We start from the raw sequence: 23863 nt of genomic DNA, 5'->3' as shown, positions 1-23863 counted from the left end.
AGTACAAGCAGCTTTATTCCTGGATCCAGGTCTTTCACACATGCTCAACAACAGCAGAAACAAAAATGCTGAAAATGGCACATTGTGAAATCCCTCTTAGGTTTGACTTCTTCCCCAGTTCCCTCATACATGCACACTGCTCTATGCCCCCAAAACTAATTTTTAAAGCATTGATTCTGTGCTGGGAAAGCCCATCTCTGAGAAAGGCCACCACCACTCACATGCCAGGGGATCAGCTTCCTCCCCAGAACTAGCCACCGCTTCTCCGCCCTTCCTACGGTACATATAAGAGGCACCTGCTCCACCCCACCCAACCTGTTTCTTTATTGAACAACATCTGGTCAACCCAGAACCTGAAGTTCCAGGGGGAAAAATACAGGTAAGATCGGAATGCTTAGGCAGGGCTGTTAATAAAGCTGGGGGTTGGGGAAGGACCTGCTGCGGCCATTTGGTCATACGAAACTGCTCTGTGCTCCTTTACCAAATTTCTGTGCTTGCTTGTATGTGGATACTTTGCAATCAAGGGTTCCATGGTGATGCTGTTGCTTTCTGATTTGTGCTTCACCCTGTCTGGACAGACCTACGTTGCCATCTTAAACAAATGAAGGGTGAAGCGGCATGAATTCGTAGAGTAGTTTTTAAAATGAGCTTCTACTGATCATCCGAAAGAAGGGGCCCCAAATAGAATAAATAGGTGGGATAAAGTTAACCTGTGACTCTTTCTGGGTACTAGAAAAGCTATAACTTAAACAGTGAGACCAAATTTGGCTAGCAGGGAGATGGCATAATAGATTTGAGATCCGGTAGATGTGCTGGTACAGCAGGGGTGAAAAAACCATAGAGCTACTGAACTAATGGATTTGAAATTTGGGTTCAAATCCCAGTTATTCCTGCACTTTTAACGGCAGACACCCACAAACTAAAGAAGTGAAGCTTTTCCTGATGTAGAGAAACCATGGAAAGGGAAGTCCCCCCCCCCGAGTTTGGCTGCCATTCAAGGCAGAGGAGCAGGGCTAGAAGGGGGGAAATTGGCAACCCAACCCATAAGGACATGCCTGGCTTTTACCTCAATTCCATGTATTGGTAGAAGACAAAGGGTAAGAGTCAACTTTACATTGTGACTGCAAACAAGAACTAGATTGTGAAACACCAAATGTGTCACAGATGAGCAGCCGAAAAAGTTAAAAAATGCTAGTTTGCCTGAGCTGCCTGTCGTATGGCCCAGCCCTTTCAAGGCAAATTCCAAAAGCGTGTCAGTCCATTCCAGCCAGAAGCCAGGATGCAATCATCAAAAATCTAACTAAACCTGTGATTCTATGCATACATACTTGGAAGCAAGCTGCATTGAAATCAATGGGATTTACCTCCAAGTAAGTGCTGTTTTTTTTTTAGGGATTGGACTTTAAGCACATTGATTTTGGTGGCACCAGAGCACGCTTAAGTGCTTAATCCCTATTGATTTGAACAGGATTTGCCATTCACTTTCTCTGGTTCACTGTGATGGGAAGGCTTGCTGCCTCCAGATCTTTTTTAGGGGGCATCTTCAGGCAACCCCATTTTTCGAATCGCAGAATGTCTGCCAAACATAGGGAACCATGTTGTCTCAAAGCAGCGGGGAAGGAGTGTGTGTTTTTTTGGCTATTAGACTCCAAACTTTCTCAAGAACCTTGAGAGAAGTCATTTTAAGGGCAAAATATACTTACAAGGTACATTTTAGTAAAGAGTCCAGTGGCACCTTTAAGACTAACCAACTTATTTGTAACATAAGCTTTCGAGAACCACAGCTCTCTTCGTCAGATGCATTTGACGAAGAGAGTTGTGGTTCTTGAAAGCTCATGCTACAAATAAGTTGGTTAGTCTTAAAGGTGCTACTGGACTCTACTATTTTGCAACTACAGACTGACATGGCTAACTCCTCTGGATCCAAGGTACATTTTGTTCATAAAGAGGATATAAAAATGCTCTATCCAGGCTGGAAAATCCTTCCGTTTGGACCAGCCCTTCTTCTAAATAGCCTCTTCCGGGTTGGAACCCACCTGCAAGTGCAGGGTGTTTCATTAATTTATCAACATTGTGTGGCCGAAACTTACGATAAGAACAAATGGAAAGGTACACACTATGGGCTCCATACACCTCTCTGCCTTCTTGGTTACATCCAGCATTGTTGATACCCACTAGCTTCTTGGCCATTATGGGCCCCCCATCCAATGACGCTCTCCATTGGAATCCCATTCATCTTGTACTGTTCCCTCCCTCCTGTCACCATCTCCCTTTCATGAATTTCTCAGCAGAAAACCTTCTTTACCCTGGGCCGACTTTATTTGCTCTGAGGGCGTGAGCGCCGGGTGGGTGGCAACTCCAGATTTCTTTCCTTTCCAGGCACTTCCCCTCCGCTCATGCAAAAGAAAAACAAAGCAGCTTAGAACTTGCCCTGGATTGTTTGGAGAAGGTGGGAGAGCTGTCACTTTGGCAAAATACTCACATGGGCTGGGTGAAAATGTCACTCTTTGAAATATCACCATGCAACTCTCCAGGAAGAGAAGCCAAAGGCAGTTTCATGAGAACATAGCCTCTGCCCGGCATTAGAGACTTGTTAATTGGAAGTAGGGTTGCCAGCTCCAAGTTGAGAAATTCCTGGAGATCTGGGGGAGGGGGGGTGAAACCTGGAGAAACCTGGAGAAAGTGGGGTTTGGGTAGGGAAAGGACCGTGGCATGGCATAATTCCATAGAGTCCACCCCCCAAAGTAGCCATTTTCTCCAGGTAAACTGTTCTTTGTGGCCTGGAGACCAGTTGTAATTCCAGGAGATCTCCAGCTGCTACCTGGAGGCTGGCAACCCTAATAGGAAGCAGTTGTGTGAATGCAGCCTACATACATGTAGTGTGGATGAGAAGCAGAGATACATAAACAAATATTTAGTAGATTTTCATCTTCCCCTGCCTCCAAAGGAGCTGAAAGTGGTTACACCGGTCTCCCGTCCTCCATTTCATCCTCACATCCAGAGGCAGATTGGCCATAGCAATCGCTGGGACTTTCTGGGAGGAGGGCAATTGTTTCCCAGCCCAGAGACAAAAAAGGGCACCGTCAGCTGAGTCACACATGGCATGTGAGCAAGATTTGAGTCCAGTTGCTCCTTAAAGACCAACTAGATTTCCACGATATGAGCTTTCGAGAGTCAGAGCTCCTTTCGTCAGATATGGGGCATGTGCAGAACGCTGCCTGGCCTGCCTCAGTCATGGTGAAGCAGGGCTGGCTGAGTAGTTGGTGGTGGAGGGAGGGACGGGGGAGGGCCTTTTCCATTTTTTCCTCCCAGTCCGCCCTTGCTCACAACAACCCTGTGAAGTAGGCTAAGCCAAGAGAGAGAGAGAGATGGCCCTCGGCAAGTTCTACAGCAGAGTAGGGACTGAATTTAGGTCTTCAAGCCCAACACAGTAACCACTACCCCACGCAGCTGGTTGTGCTGATTAACAAACTGGTGCAGAAGTCCTCATTGCCAGGCCAGCCTGCATTCTCCCATCCCAAGCTGTGCAGCAAAGGCCCTCCCACGAGGCACTGGGAGATATAATGGGTGCCACCACGGATAAGAGACGGATCTGACTTTGGGGGCACAGTTCATCCAGAGAGTCTCTCGCGCAAGCGCTCTGCAAATGAATTGGAACTATGCAAGAGCCCCATCGCTTTTTGCAAGCAAGCTCATGCTGGGGTCACTGCTGGTGGATTTTGCCCTCTTTTAAATAGTAAGGGGAGGGGTCTGATTGGGGTTTCAGATCAGGGTTGCCAACTGACTTTGTGGGAAAGCAGCTTTCCCCAGTGCCTTTCACATCTGCTGGTTCCGCCAACATCAGCCAGTCAAGCTTTTCACATCTTGGAAAGATGCAAGATCCCTTCCTTGGTCATCAACTAGCTAGGAGAAAACCATCCTGGTCCATGAATAGAGGCTTAATGTGTAGAAATGGTATCTGAAGAAGTGAGCTATGGCTCACGAAAGCTCATACCTTATCACCAGGGCTTTTTTTCTGGGAAAAGAGGTGGTGGAACTCAAGACCGCACAATGATGTCACTTTGGGTCAGCTGAAACAAGGGGGGAGTTTTTTAAAGTTTAAATCGCCCTTGGTGAAAATAGTCACATGGCCGGTGGCCCTGCCCCCTGATCTCCAGACAGAGGGGAGTTTAGATTACCCCCCACGCTGCTGCACGGAGGGCAATCTAAACTCCCCTCTGTCTGGAGATCAGGGGGCGGGGCCACCGGCCATGTGACTATTTTTAAGAGGTGCCAGAACTCCGTTCCACTGCGTTCCCGCTGAAAAAAAGTCCTGCTTATCACGCATTTTGTTAGTCTCATAGGTGCTACTGGACTTTTCTACTGTGGGCAGTTTTCACAGGCATGGAGCTAAATAACATCACCTGATAACTGCTGCAGATCAGATGATATTAAAGGGACAAGTCACAGGGAAGAGTTTAAAAATGGGCAACTTCTATCCCCTGCTGATGTTTGCAGATGGAACAGTCCCCAGTGGGGTGAGCTGTCAGAAGGGCCCATTGAAATCCTGTTGCCAAAGGTGCCCAACTCCTGTAGCTGAATGACTGCCTAATTGGGGGTAGGCAATTCATCCTGTCCTCTCCCCTTTCCAGTGGCAGACATGGCTTATCAGACTGAGATGATCATAGACGCCCAGCCTCAGCCCATGGGTACCAGCTACACTTTCAGCAGCCAGGGAGCGTGGAGTTCAGATCTGTGCGACTGCTGCTCTGACATGGGTGTTTGTGAGTAACCGAGTCCCGATGGGCTCCCCTCCACTTCTGAACGGGATGGTCCATGCTACAGCCTTTGACTAGTAAAACCAGGGTTATCTCGTAGAATCTTATCCTGCCTTTCTTCCAAGGAGCTTCAGGTGGTATATGAGGTTCATCCTTCCCCGTTTTATTCTCACAACATCCTTATGAGGTAGGCCAAACTGAGAGAGAGTGATTGTCCAACCTCACCTAACAAGCTTCATGGCAAGGTGAGGATGAATCTTCCTCTATCGGCTATAGCACACTGAACCCATTTTGCTGGTTAACTGGTACTGGGCTGTTCTGGAAATCCAGTCAACCTGAGATTTTACTAAGCTATCAAGTAGCAGCCTTGGACTCTTGGCTGCAGATCCTAGATGCTGAACATTGCAGGCACTGATCTATTTTGGTTCGACATCCCCCTCCTTTTAGATTTTTAAGGCCAACAAAGCATTTCTGAGCTGAATTCTACTGGGGGAATTCTATTCTTGCAAGGCAGAAGATGCCAGAAGCCGGTTCAGTGGCTGAGGCATATTTTGGCAAAAGAGTTCCTTTGGGAGCAGCAATGGAGAGAAGAAATCTGTAATCACCCATGTAGCACATATGGAGCATACAGATACCCCAGCAGAGAAAAATACAGGGCATGTGTCTTTTAGTGCGCATGAAACCCACTTCTCATCCTGAAATGTTTCTAGCCTTTAGCACTAGTAAGTCTGGGAAATGGCCTTTTCCCTCCATCCCTTCTTTCCTCAGTATTAACTCCACTCCTTAAAAAAAAGAAGAATCCCATTAAAAATGCAACTCCAGGAAATGGAATGAGCAGGGGTTTTTTTCAGCTGGAACGTGGTGGAACGGAGTTCCGGAACCTCTTGAAAATGGTCACATGGCTGGTGGCCCCGCCCCCTGATCTCCAGACAGAGGGGAGTTTAGATTGCCCTCCACACCAGCAATCTACACTCCCCTCTATCTGGAGATCAGGGGGCGGGGCCACCAGCCATGTGACCATTCTCTCCGAGGGCAACCCACTGAGTTCCACCACCTCCTTTCCCAGAAAAAAAGCCCTGGGAATGAGAGATGTAAAGTTAAGCACTCTTCTGCAGGACACCCATTTATGTGCTTTAATATCCATGACTGTAGAATTTGGTCTCCTAGCTGTGGGGCTTGGGTCCAGGGAAATGGAGAGGAGGAATGTGCGTACCTGCCGTTGAGGGTTTCCCTGTCCACACACTGACTCTCCTATAAAGTCCACTATAGGAGTGGTACAAAGTAAAACTGGGTCAGGAGGATTACAAGGGTGGAAACTGAGGACCACAGAAGGGCGGCGGGGGCAGGCAGGACTTCTTTCCCCTGGGGGTCCAAACAGTCTCCCAGGATTCTCTAATTGTATACCATGTTCTCCTCTTCCATCCCACAGGTCTTTGTGCCACTTTTGTGCCCTGCATCCTTGCATGCCGGGTGTCGGAGCAGGCCGGCGAGTGTTACTGCCTCCCTTGTCTTCCGGGCACTCTGATTGCGCTGCGCACTGGTGTGCGTGAGAAATACCACATTGAGGTGAAACATGGGAACTGGGGTTGGGGTGTGTGTGTGTCAGGCATTAATTACATATGGGTCTACCAAGCCAGTCCAAGAAATGTTTCCCAAAATGTTTCAGTAATATTTACTATAGGCTCAGAAGTTGTCGGTGAAGTTTTTCATGATATGGGAAATAGGATGGAGAGGTTGCACCTGTTGAATTTCTGCCTGTCATAGAGTTGTTGAAGGCCAATTGTTAAAAGAAAAGGGGGAAGTCAACCTTTCAGGGTTTTTCCTATCACAGATTAAGGTTGATCAAGTTTGGCAATATATCAACCAGCCACTATAGCTGCATCTTTCCCAGTATCTTAATTTGTAGGCAACGGCAGGTGATAATGCTTTTCTATAAGCTGTGAAAAACTTCACCTTTTGCTTTTGTATACATTAAGTTGTTATGGGGCAAGAACAGGAGTGACTGCCATTTTCTGGCCAATTGGCAACCTCCAAAACTGATTCACATATGCATGTGCGTCACTCGTGATACCCTGCCAAAAGTGTGAGCTGGCTCCAGTAACAAGCATTGCACTCCAACAGATATTGGGAGTTTATGAAAGTTCCTTCTCTATGATGATCAGTACATGTGGATCAGTGATGCTGGAATGAATGAATGAACAGGCCTTTGTGAAAGAACCTTAAAGCTAAAAGCCTGGAAATGACCATCTTAAACTGATGACTTTCAGTCCTTGCCTTCAAATTCCAGAGGGTTAGCTGAGTCAATTGGGTTGCAGCGAACCCAAAAAGTAGTATTGTGGCCTGATTAAAAAAAAACCTCATTTGGCATCAACTTCCATTGGCTAGCCCATGCCAGAATTAATCTGTTTGCCTTTAAGGTGCCACAAATCTCCTTGTCTTGTACATAAAAGGCCAATTCTTCATTCACTGGGCCATGTTGTCTCACTCCAACTTTTGTTTCTATGCAGGGCTCCATTTGCGAAGACTGGATGGTCATGTCATGCTGTCCCCTTTGTGGTCTCTGCCAACTTTCACGAGAACTGAACAACAGAAATTGAAATGGATGGAGAGGTGCAGAATCTTTGCACCAAGTAGACAGAAGGGCAAGAAGGAAGAACCATTTTGGAATGGTACCGACACATTCTTAGACTAGAAAGACTTTTCATCTTTGCCGGAGCAACCATGAAGGAATAGAACCCCTTCCCTTTAGGCCCTATGATAATCCCACCACGGGAACTGTATTCTAATAAAACAACTTTAAATCTGGGTGTTAATTTGTTCAGAATTCTTTGGGTGTTAATTTGTTTGGAATTCTTAGATCAAGAGCGGGACAGCCAAGGACAGATGCAACCCCCTTGGAGAGAGTTGGAGCATGTCTGCCTGACAAAAGAAAATGATTTGATTTGTTAGGGCTTCCCAACCAAAAGAAAACCGGGAATTGTGGTTTTGTGAGGGAATTGAAACCAGTATGTACTGCAACTGTGCACTTGGACGTGCTGGAAAGGGCTGGCTTCAAGAACTTTGACTTGGCTGGCTCTGAGTTTATTTGGTCATCTTAAATAGATTGACAGCAGTGTCAAGAGCCTTGAAGTGTTATGATTTAAAGATTGTAAACAGGGCTGTGGCATTTAATTGACCCATTAGATAAATCAATTCAAAATCCAGGGCTTTTTTTCAGCGGGAACGCAGTGGAACGGAGTTCCAGCACCTCTTGAAAATGGTCACATGGCTGGTGCCCCGCCCCCTGATCACCATGTGACCATTTTTGCCGAGGGCAATTTAAACTTTAAAAAACTCCCCCCTTGTTCCAGCTGACCCAAAGTGACGTCATTGTGTGGTCCTGAGTTCCACCATCTCTTTTCCCAGAAAAAAAGCCCTGTAAAATCTATTTATTAAAAAGGCCATCTCAATTAGACAGCAGTTTTAAACAAGGTATTAACTATTTTAACACAAAATTGGGGGAGGTGGCATGTGCCATCTTAGAAGATGCATTCTCCCCATCTCTGTTTGGCTGGTAAGCATGCCTCCATCTCCTAAATACAAATTATGATTTCTCTTCAGAGCTTTCATTCCCACACCTATATAAATGTATGCCAATATCATCAAAAACTCAAAACAGTTGATCAAGTAAGCCCTAATTGTAAAGCATCCCATGAATATTGCGGGGAGAGCGGACTATAAGTCTAATAAATAAGTAACTAAATAAATAAATGTGTCCACTGTCATCCAAATTTAAAATCTTTCTCTCTTTTGATTTGCCCCACTCCTCAGCAGTTCTGTGACCTCTAATTTGATGGAGTAGAAATCTTTGTACCTTCATAAAAACTACAATTCCCAGAATTCTGAGCATGAGCACCTGAATAAATCCATTTTAAATCCAGTTTAAAGGTATCTTCTTGAAGTGATTTATAAAGTAATATCAGAACCCCAGTGCTGTTTCTCTGGGCCCAGGACAAAATTGTTAAAGGTGCCCCCCTGTATCAGATCCCAAACCTACAATCATACAAACTAGCAAGGTGAGGTGTACCTGGCTTGTTCTCTTTCACTCTCATACTCAGGATGTTCTTATTATGCTCAAAGCTGAGGTCTGCAAAGCAAAATCAATATTAGGACTCTCAGGTAGCAACAATGGGCTGGGTCGGTACACTTGTATTTCAAGTAGACATTCTACACACTTCAGCAACCGACATGACTTTGCCTTCCACCATGGGTCTGTCAGCAGCCCTGCAATGTCTTGGGTCAAGGACTGTCACATCCCCTACTGCCTCACCTGGATACCCTGGTGAGCCTGATCTCATTGGATCGCAGAAGCTAAGCAGAATTGGCCTTGGTTAGTAATTGGATGGGAGACCTCCAACGAAGACCAGGGTTGCAGAGGCAGCCAATGGCACACCACCTCTGTTAGTCTCTTGCCATGGAAACCCCAGCAGGGGTCGCTATAAGTCAGCTATAACTGGAGGGCGCTCTCCGCCAATTCCACTACTACCTGATCCTTTAACTGGAGATGCCACGGAGTAGACCCAGGGTCTTCTGCATGCCAAACAGGTGCTCTCCTGCTAAGACACAGCCCCCCACACAGGCAAAATGAAAACGTACATTTCATGGATACTAGAACTGCTACCTCGTTTCCCCCTTCTCACTCCCCTTTCTTCAAGGAGCACAGTTTTTCCTCCTTCTCATGTTTACAACAACCCTATGAGGTAGGTTATGCTGGCAGAGAAATGAATTTCAATTTATTATTATTATTATTATTATTATTATTATTCCATCTTTCTCACTGAGATCCAAGACAGATTACACAGTGCAAGTGAACATATACAATATAATCAACAGCTAGGACATTCACTGAACATTTATTTATTTATGCTATTTATAGCCCGCCTTTCTCCCTGAGACTCAAGGAGGATTACACAGTGTGAGTTAGTACAGTCAATTTCAAGGACATTTCAATATGCAATATAAATGTGCAAAGATTTGAAACCAGCAGAAAAGTAATGCAGAGTTGAAGAATTAAGACTTATGAAATAGCCGCCGCTGGGGGGAAAGCATGGACCTAAACCGATGCTCTCTTCTGAAGAAGTGAGCTGTGACTCACGAAAGTTCATACCTTACCACAAATTTTGTTAGTCTTATAGGTGCTACTGGACTCTTGCTCTTTTCTACTCCTACAGACTAAAACGGCTACCTATCTTGATGCTCTGATGTTGCAGCAAAAGCAGCGATTCTTTCGGGCCAACTAGAAAGGGTTGAATTGGTTTCTCCCATATTAAATGTCACGTGAATGCTCACTGATGATTTCCAACACACGGTGTCATTTATATAAGTAAACCCAGCTGAAGACAGCATGCACACTTTGCATTAAATAAACCCAGTTGGACACAGCATGCACAATTTACATTAAATAAATCCTGTTGGGGAGAGAGAAAGCATGCAAAATTAAATAAATTCAGTTGGAGAGACCATGCAAAATTTACATTAAACAAGCCCTGTTGGAAAGACCATGCAAAATTTACATAAAATAATCCCAGTTGGAAAGAGCGTGCGAAATCCCACTTCTACCCGCCCATTCCTTGGCTAGGGGAGCCGCAAACGCACAAGACTACATTCTCCAGCAGCCTCCGCGCCTACAAGGTCAACATCCGTCTTCTTGTCCCGCCTCCTTGCCACGCAGGCACTGCGCTTCCGGCGAGGCTCCGGGACCAGGTTTCAAAGGCGGCAGGTGAGCGGTGAACGTTCTGTTGCTAGGGGCAACCCGGGATGCAGGGGGACAGTTGGCTGCGGCGCCGGCTGGGCATCTTTCGCTCCGGCCTGGACCTTCTTGGAGGCGAGGAGGCAGAGGCTTCTTCTGGGGAGGCCCTTTTTGCTGAGCCCCACCCAAGAGATGCTGAGATATGGGAGGCATCCCTAGGGCGCTGTGGGCTATAGCTGGGGAGATCCCACCCTGCGTGCCATCCTGGGTCTAGTGGTGAGCATTATGGGGTGGGGGCAAAATACACAGCGTTTCTCCTTTTTTCCACAACCTAGCCAGATGGTTCTGGGAAGCCTACAAGTTGAGCAGGAAAGCAAGAATCCTCCCCTTCTCCCTTTCCCCAGCAGTTCAGTATTCAATTATAAGTATACTGCCTCAGGAGCTGGAGGTTCCATCTAACTGCCATAGATCGTAGCTCTTGATAGACGCGTATCTCATGGATTTGTAAGATTCGGGCCCAATAGCACCTCAAAGACCAACTAGATTTCCAGGGTATGAGTTTTTGAGAGTCAGAGCTCCTTTCATCAGATACAGAGAGAAGTGGAGGTCCCTTAGTCTGTAGGCTCCTTGTATCTGACGAAGGGAGCTCTGACTCTTGAAAGCTCACACTCTGGAAATCTAGTTGGTCTTTAAGGTGCCACTCGACCCAAATCTTGCTCTTCTACTACAGACCAGCACAGCTACCCACCTGAAACTATCCTCATGAATTTGTGTAATCCTTTTTAAAAACGGCCTGACTGTACTTTGCTGTTGCTTGTGGCTGCCAATTTTATGAATGATGTATTGTGTGAAGAAATATTTTTCCTTTTTATGTCCTACGATTACTGCCAGTTGGCCACCAGGTGATCTAGAAAGAGAAAAATGTCTCTTTATCAGCTTCCTCCAGACTGTGCATACTTTTATCATCTCTCCTTAGTCATCATTATCCCCCCCCCCCGCCCAAAAAAAGTGTTAGTGTTTCTTCATAGAAAAAGTGCTGCAACCTCTTAGATAATAGTGGCTGTCCCATTCTGCTCCATTTCAAGTTTTCAGAAATATCTTTTTTTGAGAGAGAGAGAGGCCAGAACTATACATAGTATTCCAGGTTTATATAAAGGCATTATAATTGTAGCAGGGCCATGTTATGTTAACAAATACAGATCTCATCTTCAAACATTGTATATTCACTGGGAGGCACGTACTAGGCTGACTGCAAGATCATCAGCCACTCAAAGTATGTCTTTTGGGAGCGGGTGGGTGGGGGAAGCATCTTCTTAATGAAAATGTGAGTCTCTTACTGGTCTGTGCATGTCATGACATTTCTATCCCACCCATTTGCTAAGGAGCTCAAAGCTGGATATAACAACAACAACATTCAGTTTATATACTGCCCTTCAGGACAACTTAATGCCCACTCAGAGCGGTTTACAAATTATGTTATCATTATCCCCACAACAAAACACCCTGTGAGGTGGGTGGGGCTGAGAAAACTCCAGAGAACTGTGACCAGCCCAAGGTCACCCAGCTGGCTTCAAGTGGAGGAGTGGGGAATCAAACCCCGCTCTAGAGTCCCATGCTCATAAGCACTACACCAAACTGGCTCCACCACTACACCAAAACACTACACCAAACTCCATATTATCCCACAATGACCCTGTGAAAGGTTATTGTCCCTTGCCCAAAGTCACCCTGAGTGAGCAGGGATTTGAACTTTGATCTCAGCATAACTTGCTCCACAGGCCTTTACACGTATTTTTTTAAAAATCATAATTAAGCAAATAATGATAATCATGTTAGAAAAATAATCCCCCCTCCCACACTGAGATCCTCTTCTGATTTGCTCAGTAATACCAGGAACTGGGGTTTTGTCCCAGGATGTAATTGTTTGCAGAAGCGTAGAAGGAAATCTCTCTGCCGGGATTTTTTTTTTTAAAGCAGTTGCTGGCTAGAATGAAGCCACGTGTTTCTCACCTCTAAATTAAAATAGGTCAGATGTTGCCATTGATTTTATCGTAAAGAAGAGGAACATTGCAAAAGTAGAAAAACAGGACATCAGAAACCGGCAATGGGATTCCTGGATTGTGGTCGTGCAGTTTACAGGGGCACTGGTGGGCTGGAGGGCAGCTGCAATCCATACAAATTCAACTGGGCAGTGCTGCCCCTCCAGAAGGGAGACTAGGCTTATGTTGTCTTTCACACATTTTCAGGCATATACCCAAGATTTTTTTCCCCCTGTGCACCTGAAAATGTAAATTGTGGGCATGCAAAACACATTGTGCGGAGAGACCCGATCGACCGGAGCTCCCTACAGAGTTGCTTCTTCATAATGTGTGAAATCACCTTTGCTTCTGTATCCTCGGTCAAGGAGCTTGTGAGATCTGCCTCTTGCCAGGGCCTGGCCACTCACAATTGTTCCCTTCAAGCCACCCAAGAGAGTGTTTGACTGCTCCAGCGCTCTCTCTCTCCCTCCCTGTCTCTGCAGCACCTCGGTCTGGCCTGAAATTGTCCGGAGTGTGATGGCTAGCAAAATAGGACCAGAGCATCTCTTCAATCCAGGAACAGAAGTGGAGGCAGCAGGAACAGTTTTGGGTACCAAGTAAGAAGCTAGTGAGACAAGCCTTGGCCGTGGGTGATGGCCTTTGATTCTAGGGAAAGGGCTTGTGGGGAGGGGTCATGTTTTGAAAGGTGTGGATCCTGTTGTGGCTTTCAGCTTTCTAAAGCACTCTCTGCCCTCCTTCCCCCCCACCCTCCACTGCCCTCTTTCAGGATCTCCATCCCGGCTCTCTTGCCCCAAGGCCCTGCTAAGGAATGGCTGGAGCAGCGTCGGGCCACCATCCGACCCTGGGCCAACTTTCTGGACCAGCGCCGCTTTGGGAAGCCCCGGAATTTTGGGGAGCTGTGCAAACGGCTCGTGCGCAACGTTGAGTATTTCCAGAGCAACTACGTCTTCGTTTTCTTGGGACTCATCGTCTATTGCCTGTGAGTAGCAGGAGTGGAGGGGGAGCCCTCCTAACTTTGCAGTGGGAGCATCTTGCCATCAGATTGCCGAGCAGTAACAGAACTGGGGTTAGGTAAAAACATGGCACCCTGAGATTCACGGCTTTCAGATGAAAAAACCAGATTTCTAGCCCTTATGGCTGGAAACATTTCCTCCCTCCCTTGATTTTGCAACATGGTTGTTGGGCAAGAAATGTCTGAAAAGAGTTTTTAAAATCTGTATATTTTGGTCAGATGAGAAAACTAACCCAGATGAACATGTTGAAGAGCTAACACTGATACAGTGATTTGGAACGATGGGAGTGGGGGAAAGGATTTTTTTTTTGCAGGGAAGAATTTGAATCCTGTACCTGCAGCATGATGTACAGATGTACAGATGCATCCTGTGGAGCTTCTCTTTGCCTGTTTTCATGCTCAGAGATATTGCTGCAGGAAAGCCTGCTGAGTGTGTCATGTACTGCAAAAGGGTGTTAGACACAAAGTACATTTGGAAATTTGCCATCTTCCATTGATTTACTCACATTTTGAAGAGCCCTAAAGTTCACAGATCTTTTGTTTGGAATCCATGAAATGGGAGGAACGTTGCACTGTTTTGTGTTTCATATGATTCCAACCACTGGCCCATACCAGATATCCTTGAACTGAAGATGCCAGGAATCAAACCTTGAACTTCTTTGTATGCAAAATGGGTTCTCTGCCACTGAGCCACAAGTTCTCCCTTGCCCAGGTATCTAACCTCCTTGCTTTCCTCTCTCCCCACAGCATCACATCCCCTCTACTCCTGATCGCTCTCGCTGTCTTCTTTGGGGCCTGTTATATCATCTACCTGAAAACACAGCAGTCACAACTCGTTGTGTTTGGTAAGGCTAGAGTGACTCTGATTTGCTGGGGATGAGTGTGATGCGTGTAATTCATGCCAGTTCCTAATCTATGTGAATTAAGTCCCACCGCAGCGAGTGAAGCAAAATAACAACTGCACAAAACAGACTTAGTGCCATCCTAGACTTTTACATACGGTACAGACTTTTGGAGAAAATACCATGTGCACGTTCGAATGCCTAATGGCCCACTTTAAAAATAGGACACCTCCTTAAACACAAAACATACGTCAGAGGAAACCAGATTTAGAATTTTGATGTTTTAGCTATCCCCAGAGAGGGAGTTTTTGGCATGGAACAGTATTTAATTATGCATTCTGAGCGGGGCTTTTTTTCTAGGAAAAGAGGTGGTGGAACTCAGTGGTGGAACTCAGGACCGCACAATGACATCACTTTGGGTCAGCTGGAACAAGGGGGGAGTTTTTAAAAGTTTTTTAAAGTTTAAATCGCGCTTGGCAAAAATGATCACATGGCCAGTGGCCCTGCCCCCTGATCTCTGTCTGGAGATCAGGGGGCGGGGCCACCAGCCATGTGACCATTTTCGAGAGGTGCTGGAACTCCATTCCACCACGTTCCCGCTGAAAAAAACCCCTGATTCTGAGACTGTACAGTGCACATTTCCAGACAAAGAGATTCACTCTCAGACTGCAGGGCCATAAGCGGAAACAACTATATACAGTATGTGGGGGGACCCACACCCCATCCTGAGACAGAAGGGAGAGTCTTCTGTGCTCTTTCCCTGAGGCTGAACAGTCTCATTCTAGAAGAGTTCCAGGGGTGAAGCACACTCAGGTAGTCTTTGCCCGTTTGGGGTAGGCACCCCGTACAAAAATCTCCCTCTTCTTTGGAAATGGCCCCATTTTGTTCCCCCTGTGATCTGCATTAAGCCACCCTGTTTAGGGTAGAAGGAATTCATTTGTGCCAAAGGACTCAGATCCAACAGCATACCGGACTGCTTTAGTGTATGGATGCTAAATAACTCTTAAAAGACTTCGCTGCATGAGTCCAGGAACTGCATGAGTTAAAGCACTTTATTGATAAGCTACTGGAATCATACCCCTACTGCATTCCTTGCCAGGAATGGTGTTTCTCTACAAGCACATAACATATGTAGGATTCTAAGCACAGCCTAATCCCCAGAGTCCCCACTCCTTTCAGGAAACAGCTAAATTCAAGAGATGAGCAGCAGGACAAAGCAGAGATGATGTGTTGGAAACTTCAAGGCCACGAGGCACCGTTTCTCAAGCTTCCCAGGCTAAAGAGAAAACACACAGATAACCGCAGAGCAGCCCCCTCCCCTGCAGATTTTCACATTCTAATCAGAGAACAGCCCCTGTCATCATAGTCAAGCAGTACACAGGGCCTTGCAGAGTATGGCAGACAGCATCCTGACATATAGATCCCTTTCTCAGAATTATTTTATTAAAGCTGCCTGTCAATAGCAAAATGTGCCAAACTAAAGCAGGCTGTCACCAAATACCAAATCAGGGAACTGCAAGCTGGAGGCTTGGATTAAAAGGACCAAACCAGGAACTGCATGTGAGAATGAGATTACCAATCTAGTCTGGGAAGACTGCAAAAAACGGCATCTTCATGAATCATCAGTAGCAAATAAGATGACGCATAGGCTACTGTACGCCAAGAAAAGGAAGGCAGCAGCTCTTCCCCTTTTGCAGTTCCTTATATCTGTCCTTTATATGGGCCCTGGAGATCGTCTGTAATTTTTCCCTTGGGTTTAATAGGAATGGTAAAGGTAGTCCCCTGTGCAAGCACTGAGTCATTACTGACCTTTGGGGGGAACGTCGCATCACAGCGTTTTCTTGGCAGACTTTTTATGGGGTGGTTTGCCATTGCCTTCCCCAGTCATCTATACTTGGAGCCCCGTGGTGCAGAGTGGTAAGCTGCAGTACTGCAGCCCAAGCTCTGTGCACGACTTGAGTTCAGTCTCGGCAGAAGCCAGGTTCAGGTAGCCGGCTCAAGGTTGACTCAGCCTTCCATCCTTCCGAGGTCAGTAAAATGAGTACCCAGTTTCCTGGGGGTAAAGTGTAGATGACTGGGGAAGGCAATGGCAAACCACCCCGTAAAAAGTCTGCCAAGAAAACGTCATGATGCGACGTCCCCCATGCGGGGGACTACCTTTACCTTTTTACCTAATAGAAAGGAGTTTGGATGTTGCAGTTCCCAAAGTGGCCATCAGGTGGCAATGTGCCAACAAGAATGAGTGAGGATCGTTTGTTTATGTCGTTTTCAGTCTTGGCTCCTCCTAGGCTTCAGAGCCCTGACTTGCAATTTGCAAACTGTGGAAAGGGCAGAATTTCTCCCGTCCCTTTGAATGGAAACCTTGGTCTCAGGACTGCAGCTGTTTAAACAAGGTGTTTTATTTTCCCAAGCAGCCTGGAAGAGGCTCTAAAATTAGGAAACAAACCCTGTATGCAGATTCTCTCTTTAGAGAGGGGGGAATAAAAATCAAAACAAAACAGAGCGTTGGGACACCTTCAAGAAAGCTGTGTGTCTTTATGGTGCCTGTAAGGCTCCTCTTGATTGTTGCTCCTTTGCTTCTGCCCCCCCCCCCCGTCTCTTTTTCTCTAGGGCGGGAACTCAGTACAGCCCATCAGTATGGCCTGGCTGGAGGCATTTCTTTTCCATTTTTCTGGCTGGCAGGAGCTGGATCAGCTGTTTTCTGGGTGCTGGGTGAGTAATTTCAGCATTCACTCTTTTCAAGATGTGGGGTGTAACTTTCTTCTCACTTGGACCACTGAATAACCCTCTTTTTCCCTAGCCACAGATCCTCGTTCTTTGGCATGTTCACACAACCGAGAGCAAACAATGTTAAGGCTCTCTTGCATTTTTATCCTGCCCTTCTTTCCAAGGAACTCAGGGTAGCACACGTAGTTCTTCCCTTCTGCCTTGGTAGGTCCCCATCATCCTAAACCCTGAGACTTCATTGGCATTCTGCGCATGCTCAGAGGCATGCATTCCTTTACACAGGCACATTACAGCAAGGTAATTTGCAATTAGTGATTAAAACCAGATACCAGGCAAACCTCCCATCAGAAAAAGAGGAGCCAACCCTAAAACTGCATAAATCTCACTCCAGTTTTCTGCCTAATATTCTCACATGTCATTGCAAATGTTAAGAAAGACTGTTTTATACTTGGCAACAAAGCCCCTAACTTCTTCTAACAATGGTTTGTTTTTAACAACACTGGGAAATCTAGAGCAGCCAACTTTTTTTAAAAATTTTTATTATTCATTTCAACAATAACAGTACAATATTAAAGATAATTAAAAAATAGAGATTATGAATTACAGTAAGGACTATAGAGCAGCCAACTTGAAGGAAAAAAATAACAGCTGGCACTTAGCTAAGACTTTGTTGGTTCCCATCAACTGAGGCCCAGAAGTGTCCTGGCCTGGTTCTGAACAGCTTATGCAGAATCTAGCATTCATGGGCCCAGCGTGCCCACAGGAACACCTCCCTCCCTATGTTCCTCCACCCCAGCTTCACTCAGCTGAACAGGGACTCTTGCAGGTGCCAGCCTGCACATGGGCGAAATCAACAGCAGTCCATAGACGGGCTTTCTCTGTGGTGGCCCCTACCCTGTGGAAAGGCTTTTGTATTGTAGGGAGGGGCTCTCAGGTGCTTCGCTAATGAGTTAAGGACCATAGACTTCACCACTATGTTGCCTGACGTACTACCTGTTGTCTTAAATATGTGTTCCTATGAGCTACTTGTGCTTCATGTGGTCTAATCTCAGCCCTAGAATTGCTTATGTTCTGTTTCAGCATTTCTTCAACTCTGTATTGGATTCTTGCAAATGCGATGTCTTTGTAAACGTGTATTTATTTACCCTATGGCATTTTCATGGAAATGTCCTTGAAACTGACTGTACTGGTCTCACATTGTGTAATCCGCCTTGAGTCTCAGTGAGAAAGGCTGGCAATACATACATACATACATAAATAAAGGTGACCTTCTACTTAAGCAAACTTGTCATCGTCATCATCCCCCGCCCCCATTTTCACTCTTCTGGGTTAGCCTGTAGAGGCAGAATACAAGAAACAAACGAGAAAGAAGTACAGGGCCCTGGGAGAAAAGGTGTGGGGCACTGAAGGTGAGAACCAAGAAGGGTTTAGCTGGCCCAGCTGTAGTTGGCTTGCAGCTTCCTCTCCCCCCTCCTCTGTCTTCCCAGGCAATCAAGAAAAAAAACCCCTCCTTGCACACTTTCTGTTACATCTCTGAAACGGAAAGGGCTACAGACTTATTTTTTTTAAACAGGAGGGTCAGTGGTGGAGCATGCCATATTTCTGGGGGAGTGTTGCCCCCTATTGCCTCTCATAATTACAGGCATGAATATCTGACTGTTCTGCATCTGTTGTCTCCATATACATGCCCAAATAGACTGGCTTTTGGTGAACCTATCCTGAGAATCCTTGCCGTTCTTTCGGAAGAAGCTAGATGGCGATGTTTCCCCTGTGCTTTAAAACACACTAAATTATGAAGGATTTAGAACTGCTAAATCCTAAATTCATATATATATATATATTGCAAATTAAGCATAAGATTATTCTTCTTTTGCATTATTTATTCTGCTTTTGCTATTTTCGGAGAGAACCAAGGAGCCATGCAAACTCTTTGCATGTTCCTCCTCCATTTTTAAAGCACTGGAAAATTAATATTGGCACCTTTCCGGCTCCAAGCTTCTTCCTCATATTGTCCCCACAGTTCTAAACCTGTGTTTTGCAATCATAAGGACTGGAAACCTTATTTATTTATTTTTTATTGCAAGATGAGATTCTTGGAATGTTGGACTCTGTCCCATATCACCAACGAAATTTTATGTACCGCTGTGTGTGAAGTCAAAATACTTCAACCTTAATTGACCATTGGTATCCAAAGGAATTTTTAATTTGATCACATTAGTTGCTTTTCAAATCCCCCCCAATCCCTTTTCAAGCAAAGAAGAATGCATTCAACACAACTGTGTTTTAAGAACCTCTGTTGGAATCTCTTGGCCGGCTCTTCCGGCTTCTGCAAGATGGCAAAATTCAGATGAGCCGTCTAGCCTCAGGAGTCTTGGGGGCAAATTGCTTGGCCTGTGGTCCTTCCATTCAGTTCTCATGTTTTGCCTGGGGGGGGGGGGCTTACCTTCTGTGATGGGCTTTGCATTATGATCACCGTGCCCCATTTTAATCTTTAGGTATCCTTCCTCTTCCCCACTGCTGTATTCAGATAGCTGTGAGACCGAGAGAGCAACAACTCAAGGAAGCACAACCGGAAAACATATGTCAATTTCACTGTAATTATTCGGAAATGATATATAGGTTATAACACACAAACTTTCTTAGTAATTCACAATGGAAAGTCCGTTTGAAGTCTATAGTAAATAACTGTCTCGTTTATGGGTGTTCTTGGAGTAAACGTCCGAAATTTCCTCAGTATTTTTTCGCAACGCCGCTCGTAGGTTCCTGCTTCCCAGTAGCTAGGATTGACTGCAGCGGTCTTAAAGGTAGTCGGCTTCGAGCCTGCCGGCTAAATACATTTTGCTCGTTTCGAAGAAGTCTTCATCTGGCCAAAGTTTCGTTTGTTTCATTCAGCGTCATTAACACCAGATACTTTCTCAACCGTTTCAATTGTCGGTGTGGTTATAACCTATATATCATTTCTGAATAATCACAGTGAAATTGACATACGTTTTCCGGTTGTGCCTGCTTGAGTTGTTGCTCTCTCGGTCTCACTGGTAATTAGGAGGTTTCCCTCTCTAGGCTATTGTACTCAGATAGCTGACAGCTTTGCACGATGCCGCTCGGGTTGCTGCCCTAATGCGACGCTGTGTCTTGCAATGGCACCTTGGTGCCAAGGCTTTGGCACATGATCCAGGTTATTTATTTTATTTATTTATTTCAAATTTCTATTCCGCCCTCCCTGCGGGTGGGCTCAGGGCGGATAACAACATATTAAAATGCAATAAAAATGCATCCACATTAAAACAGCAGTGTATTTCTATTAATACACATTTAAAACAGGATGGTGGACAGGTTCCCCCATTGCCTCGCACTGTGAGCGAAGGAGACCAAGAGCCCCCCCCCCCCATGTGCTTTTTCCCTGAGTAAGAATGGCAGCTCTCACCTTGCTCTTGTCCACTTGGGGAGCAGAAGCAGATCGAAGGCTGTTCGTCCCAACTTGCGCACCCCCCACCCTTTCTCTCCCGCTTCCCTTTCTCTGCCCTGCCTGAGTTTCCAAAACTGTCTGCAACGGCCAGGTTTGGAAAAGGGAGGAGGAGAGATTCTCTGCTCCCATCATTACAGATGGCAATAGGGCTGTGACAGCTCTCCCTTCCTCTCTGTCTCTCACTGCAGGTGCCACCTTGGTAGTTATCGGCTCCCACGCTGCCTTTCACGAGCTGGAATCTGGAGACACCGACGAACTACAGATGGAGCCGGTGTGAAGAGCCCGGTGGACGTCAGCTGGCTCCTTCCTCTCCCTAGTGCATCCTCTGCCTCGATGTTATTCTTCTATTGCCTCTATATATACTGTTGATGTTTTACTGAGTTTCTCTCAGCAAGAGCCTAAGTTACAGGCTCCCTTCCGGTCCTTTAAACCTCATCTTGGTGCTGTTCTTTTAAGACTAACATCTCATTGCTAGACCCTCCCTTTCCACAAGTTCCTAGATCCTCTCTTGGATTTTCTTCTCTGGGACATGCTGTAACGCTGCTGTTACTTTCCCCCCATGGTGAGATCATCAACACGTGAATTCATTTCATAACAGCCAAGCCTTGGAGGTTTCAGACCAATATCTGAGTGCAGCCTCTTTTTCCCCCCTCTAACCAGTAACATTAAAGGGAAAAAATGTTATTAGATTGTTGTTCAGGTGTCTTAATCCATGTCACAAGAGAGGTTATCACCACACATTGTGTTATGCCTGCCTTCAGTGCACAAGTCCAACAACTGCCCTGTGTGGCCAGCTCCTCAAGGCTGGCCAGAATCTCTAGGAAGTAACCTTCGGCCTCGTAAATTGCCACCGTGCCTGCCCGTTGCTTGGCAAGGGCAGGCACACGCAAAATCACCCCAAGTCCCTGATGCAAGAAGCCCCAAATTCTATCCAGTTGCATCAAAATGAAAATTCCCCAATCGTCTCATCTCGCCAGCATCCAAAATAATTCCACTGTGTGTTGCTTAACGGTGGACTTTGGGACACAGAAACCAACCTGTTTAACTCTTCCAAGCTCACAGAATGCCTGCAACTTCTCCTGTGTGGGCACTCGTGATGTGTGCAGGCGCTACCAAGTTCTGGTCCCAATCTCACTGCTCTTAAGGCCCGTAATATCTGCTGCTGAAGGAGGCAATCTACATGAAATCGTGGCTAGGGTGAGACAAAAGAGCAGAAGAGTCCGTGGTGCTCCGGGTGAGCAGCTGTGTAAGATTCTTGGATCTTGCTACAAATAGGGCTGAACGTCAGTCTTTCGGCTAGGAGACGCCCATGCATAAAACAGCAATGGTGATTTGCTCCTCGTGGAAAATTGCCTCGCTCTTTCAAAGCCTTTCATGTGGCTGCTTTGCTGAGAAACTACACAGTTCTTGTGCTCTACTGAGAAATGGGGCGGCGGGGGGGGGGGGGTCCAGATGAAAGGGAGCAGCTGTGAGAATGTTTGTAACGTGACCCGCTTGGGCTGTGGGGCCGGGAAAATCTCTTGGCTGTCTGGACTTTAAGGCCTCTCCTCTTGCAAGGGAGAGGCTGATGCAGTGGGGAACTCAAATATCGGAAATGGGCAGGAGAATAGTTATATTGAAGACTGGATGGCTGGAAAGCCTCGGTTGCAGGCAAAATTCTTGGCATGCAGAAGGTTGGTCCAATCTTTGAGATCTCCATGTACTGAGAGCCAGAGTGGCATAGGGGTTTGGAGTGTCAGGCTAGGATGTGGGAGGCCTGAGTTCAAATCATAGTGTCAAGGAAGCTCCTTAGACAAAGAGCTGAATAAAAACTCATTAGATAGACAAGCTTAGAGAGACAACATAGCGTAGTGGTTAGAGTGTTTGACTAGGATCCGGGAGTCCCAGGTTTGAATCCCCACTCTGCCATGGAAGCTTGCTAGGTGATTGTGGGCCCATCACACACTCTTAGCCTAACCTACCTCACAGGGTTGTTGTAAGGATAACTGGAGGAGAGGAGAATTATGTAAATCACCGTGGGTCTCTGTTGGGGAGAAAGGTGTGGCATAAATGAATCAAAAGAATCTGCAGATGGGAAAGGACTCTTTCTGCCTGGAAAGTGGCTGCTAGTCAGAGTAAATCCTGAGCTAGAGTTGCCAAAAGCCGGACTCTTTCAAGGAACTTTATATGTTCATGCGTATGGGGGAGGGGGCAAGCCAGCAGGTTTCTCACCAGCCTGGCCTGCCAAACCTGATTTCTGGAGGGTTGTTCCTAAATTACATCGCCTGAGAAATTGGCTCTTGGCTCCTGCCAACAGCCAGCTACATCCTTGGATTCCTTGTAGCGCCCTCTCTTCTTTTGCAGGGCCCTCTGATCGGATCGCTCATTTGGATAGTCCCAATACAGGTTGGAATTAGCCTCAGCAAAGGCTGGCTGTGACCAATTACACATGAGTAAAACAGGGCTCCAATACAGTGCCTGGACGCCGGGGTGGGGGGTGGGTGGGAGTCACAGCTGTCAAAAACGGCAGCGCAGCTCAGCATGGATGCATGTCCCTGTCTACCCGTATCCACGCACTGCACAGCTTGTGTGGCAAAAGGGATTACAAATGCCACCTTTTCCAGGATCTTTTAGCCTGCTCTTGGTCCTTTAACCAATGTGCAAAAATTTGGCAAGTGACGCATCTCTCTGCCACCTGCTACAGCTCTCTCCGGGCTGCCTAGGTTGGGGTTTTGTGTTCCGGCCACGTAGCGAATACCCCAAGATTGCCACCTCTGAATTGGGAAATTCCTGGAGATTTGAGTGTGGAGCCTGGGAAAGGGAGGGACCTAAGCGGATTATAACCTTAAACTGATGCAGGACCAACTAGGAAGAGAACACTCTGCCCCTTGCCCTGTATTCTGGTCCTTGCCTCCCCCTTTTACACCATCAGTGGATTTCCTCTGCGTTAGTCACCATGGCAATATCCTCTCTGCAGCCTTCAGTCGCTACGACAACGATCTCTTCCTCCTTTCTCCCCTCCAAGGGAGCCAGATGGAAAAAAACAATCCGATTAAATTAGCTACATCAGGTGGCACCTTTTGAAATAGAGGACAGTGCCAGACGGGGAAGGAACTAGCACGGAGCCAAAGCGTCAGAGACAAACCTGGGGAAAGGAGGGGAGGCGTAGGGCCATTCCAGGTCGAACCTCCCAAGCGCAGCCCTCTTCGCCCACCCTCACCTCTGTCTGCTGCAGTGTTGGCTAAAGCTGCTGCTCTCCCCCTTGTGGCCGAATGCGGAAGAACAAGAGCAGCCTGGGCTATAATATAATCTA

At 46.4% G+C, this 23863-nt stretch overlaps 2 protein-coding genes across 3 annotated transcripts; both read left to right on the top strand.

Annotated features, from left to right (window-relative positions):
* Positions 1 to 318: 318 nt before the first annotated feature.
* Positions 319 to 7562, top strand: CNFN (cornifelin). Of its 2 annotated transcripts, none has more exons than XM_054999691.1 (4): positions 319 to 379; positions 4632 to 4763; positions 6187 to 6323; positions 7265 to 7562. In XM_054999691.1, exons 2-4 carry the CDS (start codon positions 4640 to 4642, stop codon positions 7352 to 7354), a joined length of 351 nt encoding a protein of 116 aa, XP_054855666.1. In that variant the 5' UTR covers positions 319 to 379; positions 4632 to 4639; the 3' UTR covers positions 7355 to 7562. The 2 variants fall into 2 exon arrangements, with proteins under 2 accessions (XP_054855666.1, XP_054855664.1); XM_054999689.1 differs by lacking the exon at positions 319 to 379 and adding an exon at positions 1251 to 1370.
* Positions 7563 to 10448: 2886 nt separating this feature from the next.
* Positions 10449 to 21258, top strand: RABAC1 (Rab acceptor 1). The gene is made up of 6 exons (XM_054999457.1): positions 10449 to 10515; positions 13007 to 13120; positions 13291 to 13503; positions 14284 to 14381; positions 16989 to 17090; positions 20760 to 21258. Exons 2-6 carry the CDS (start codon positions 13041 to 13043, stop codon positions 20846 to 20848), a joined length of 582 nt encoding a protein of 193 aa, XP_054855432.1. The 5' UTR covers positions 10449 to 10515; positions 13007 to 13040; the 3' UTR covers positions 20849 to 21258.
* Positions 21259 to 23863: the final 2605 nt, after the last annotated feature.

The sequence above is a fragment of the Eublepharis macularius genome, chromosome 15 (assembly GCF_028583425.1).
Source record: "Eublepharis macularius isolate TG4126 chromosome 15, MPM_Emac_v1.0, whole genome shotgun sequence".
Lineage (NCBI taxonomy): Eukaryota > Metazoa > Chordata > Lepidosauria > Squamata > Eublepharidae > Eublepharis > Eublepharis macularius.
The sequence above is the reverse complement of the archived record's forward strand: the minus strand, read 5'-3'. Positions and strand labels throughout refer to the sequence as shown.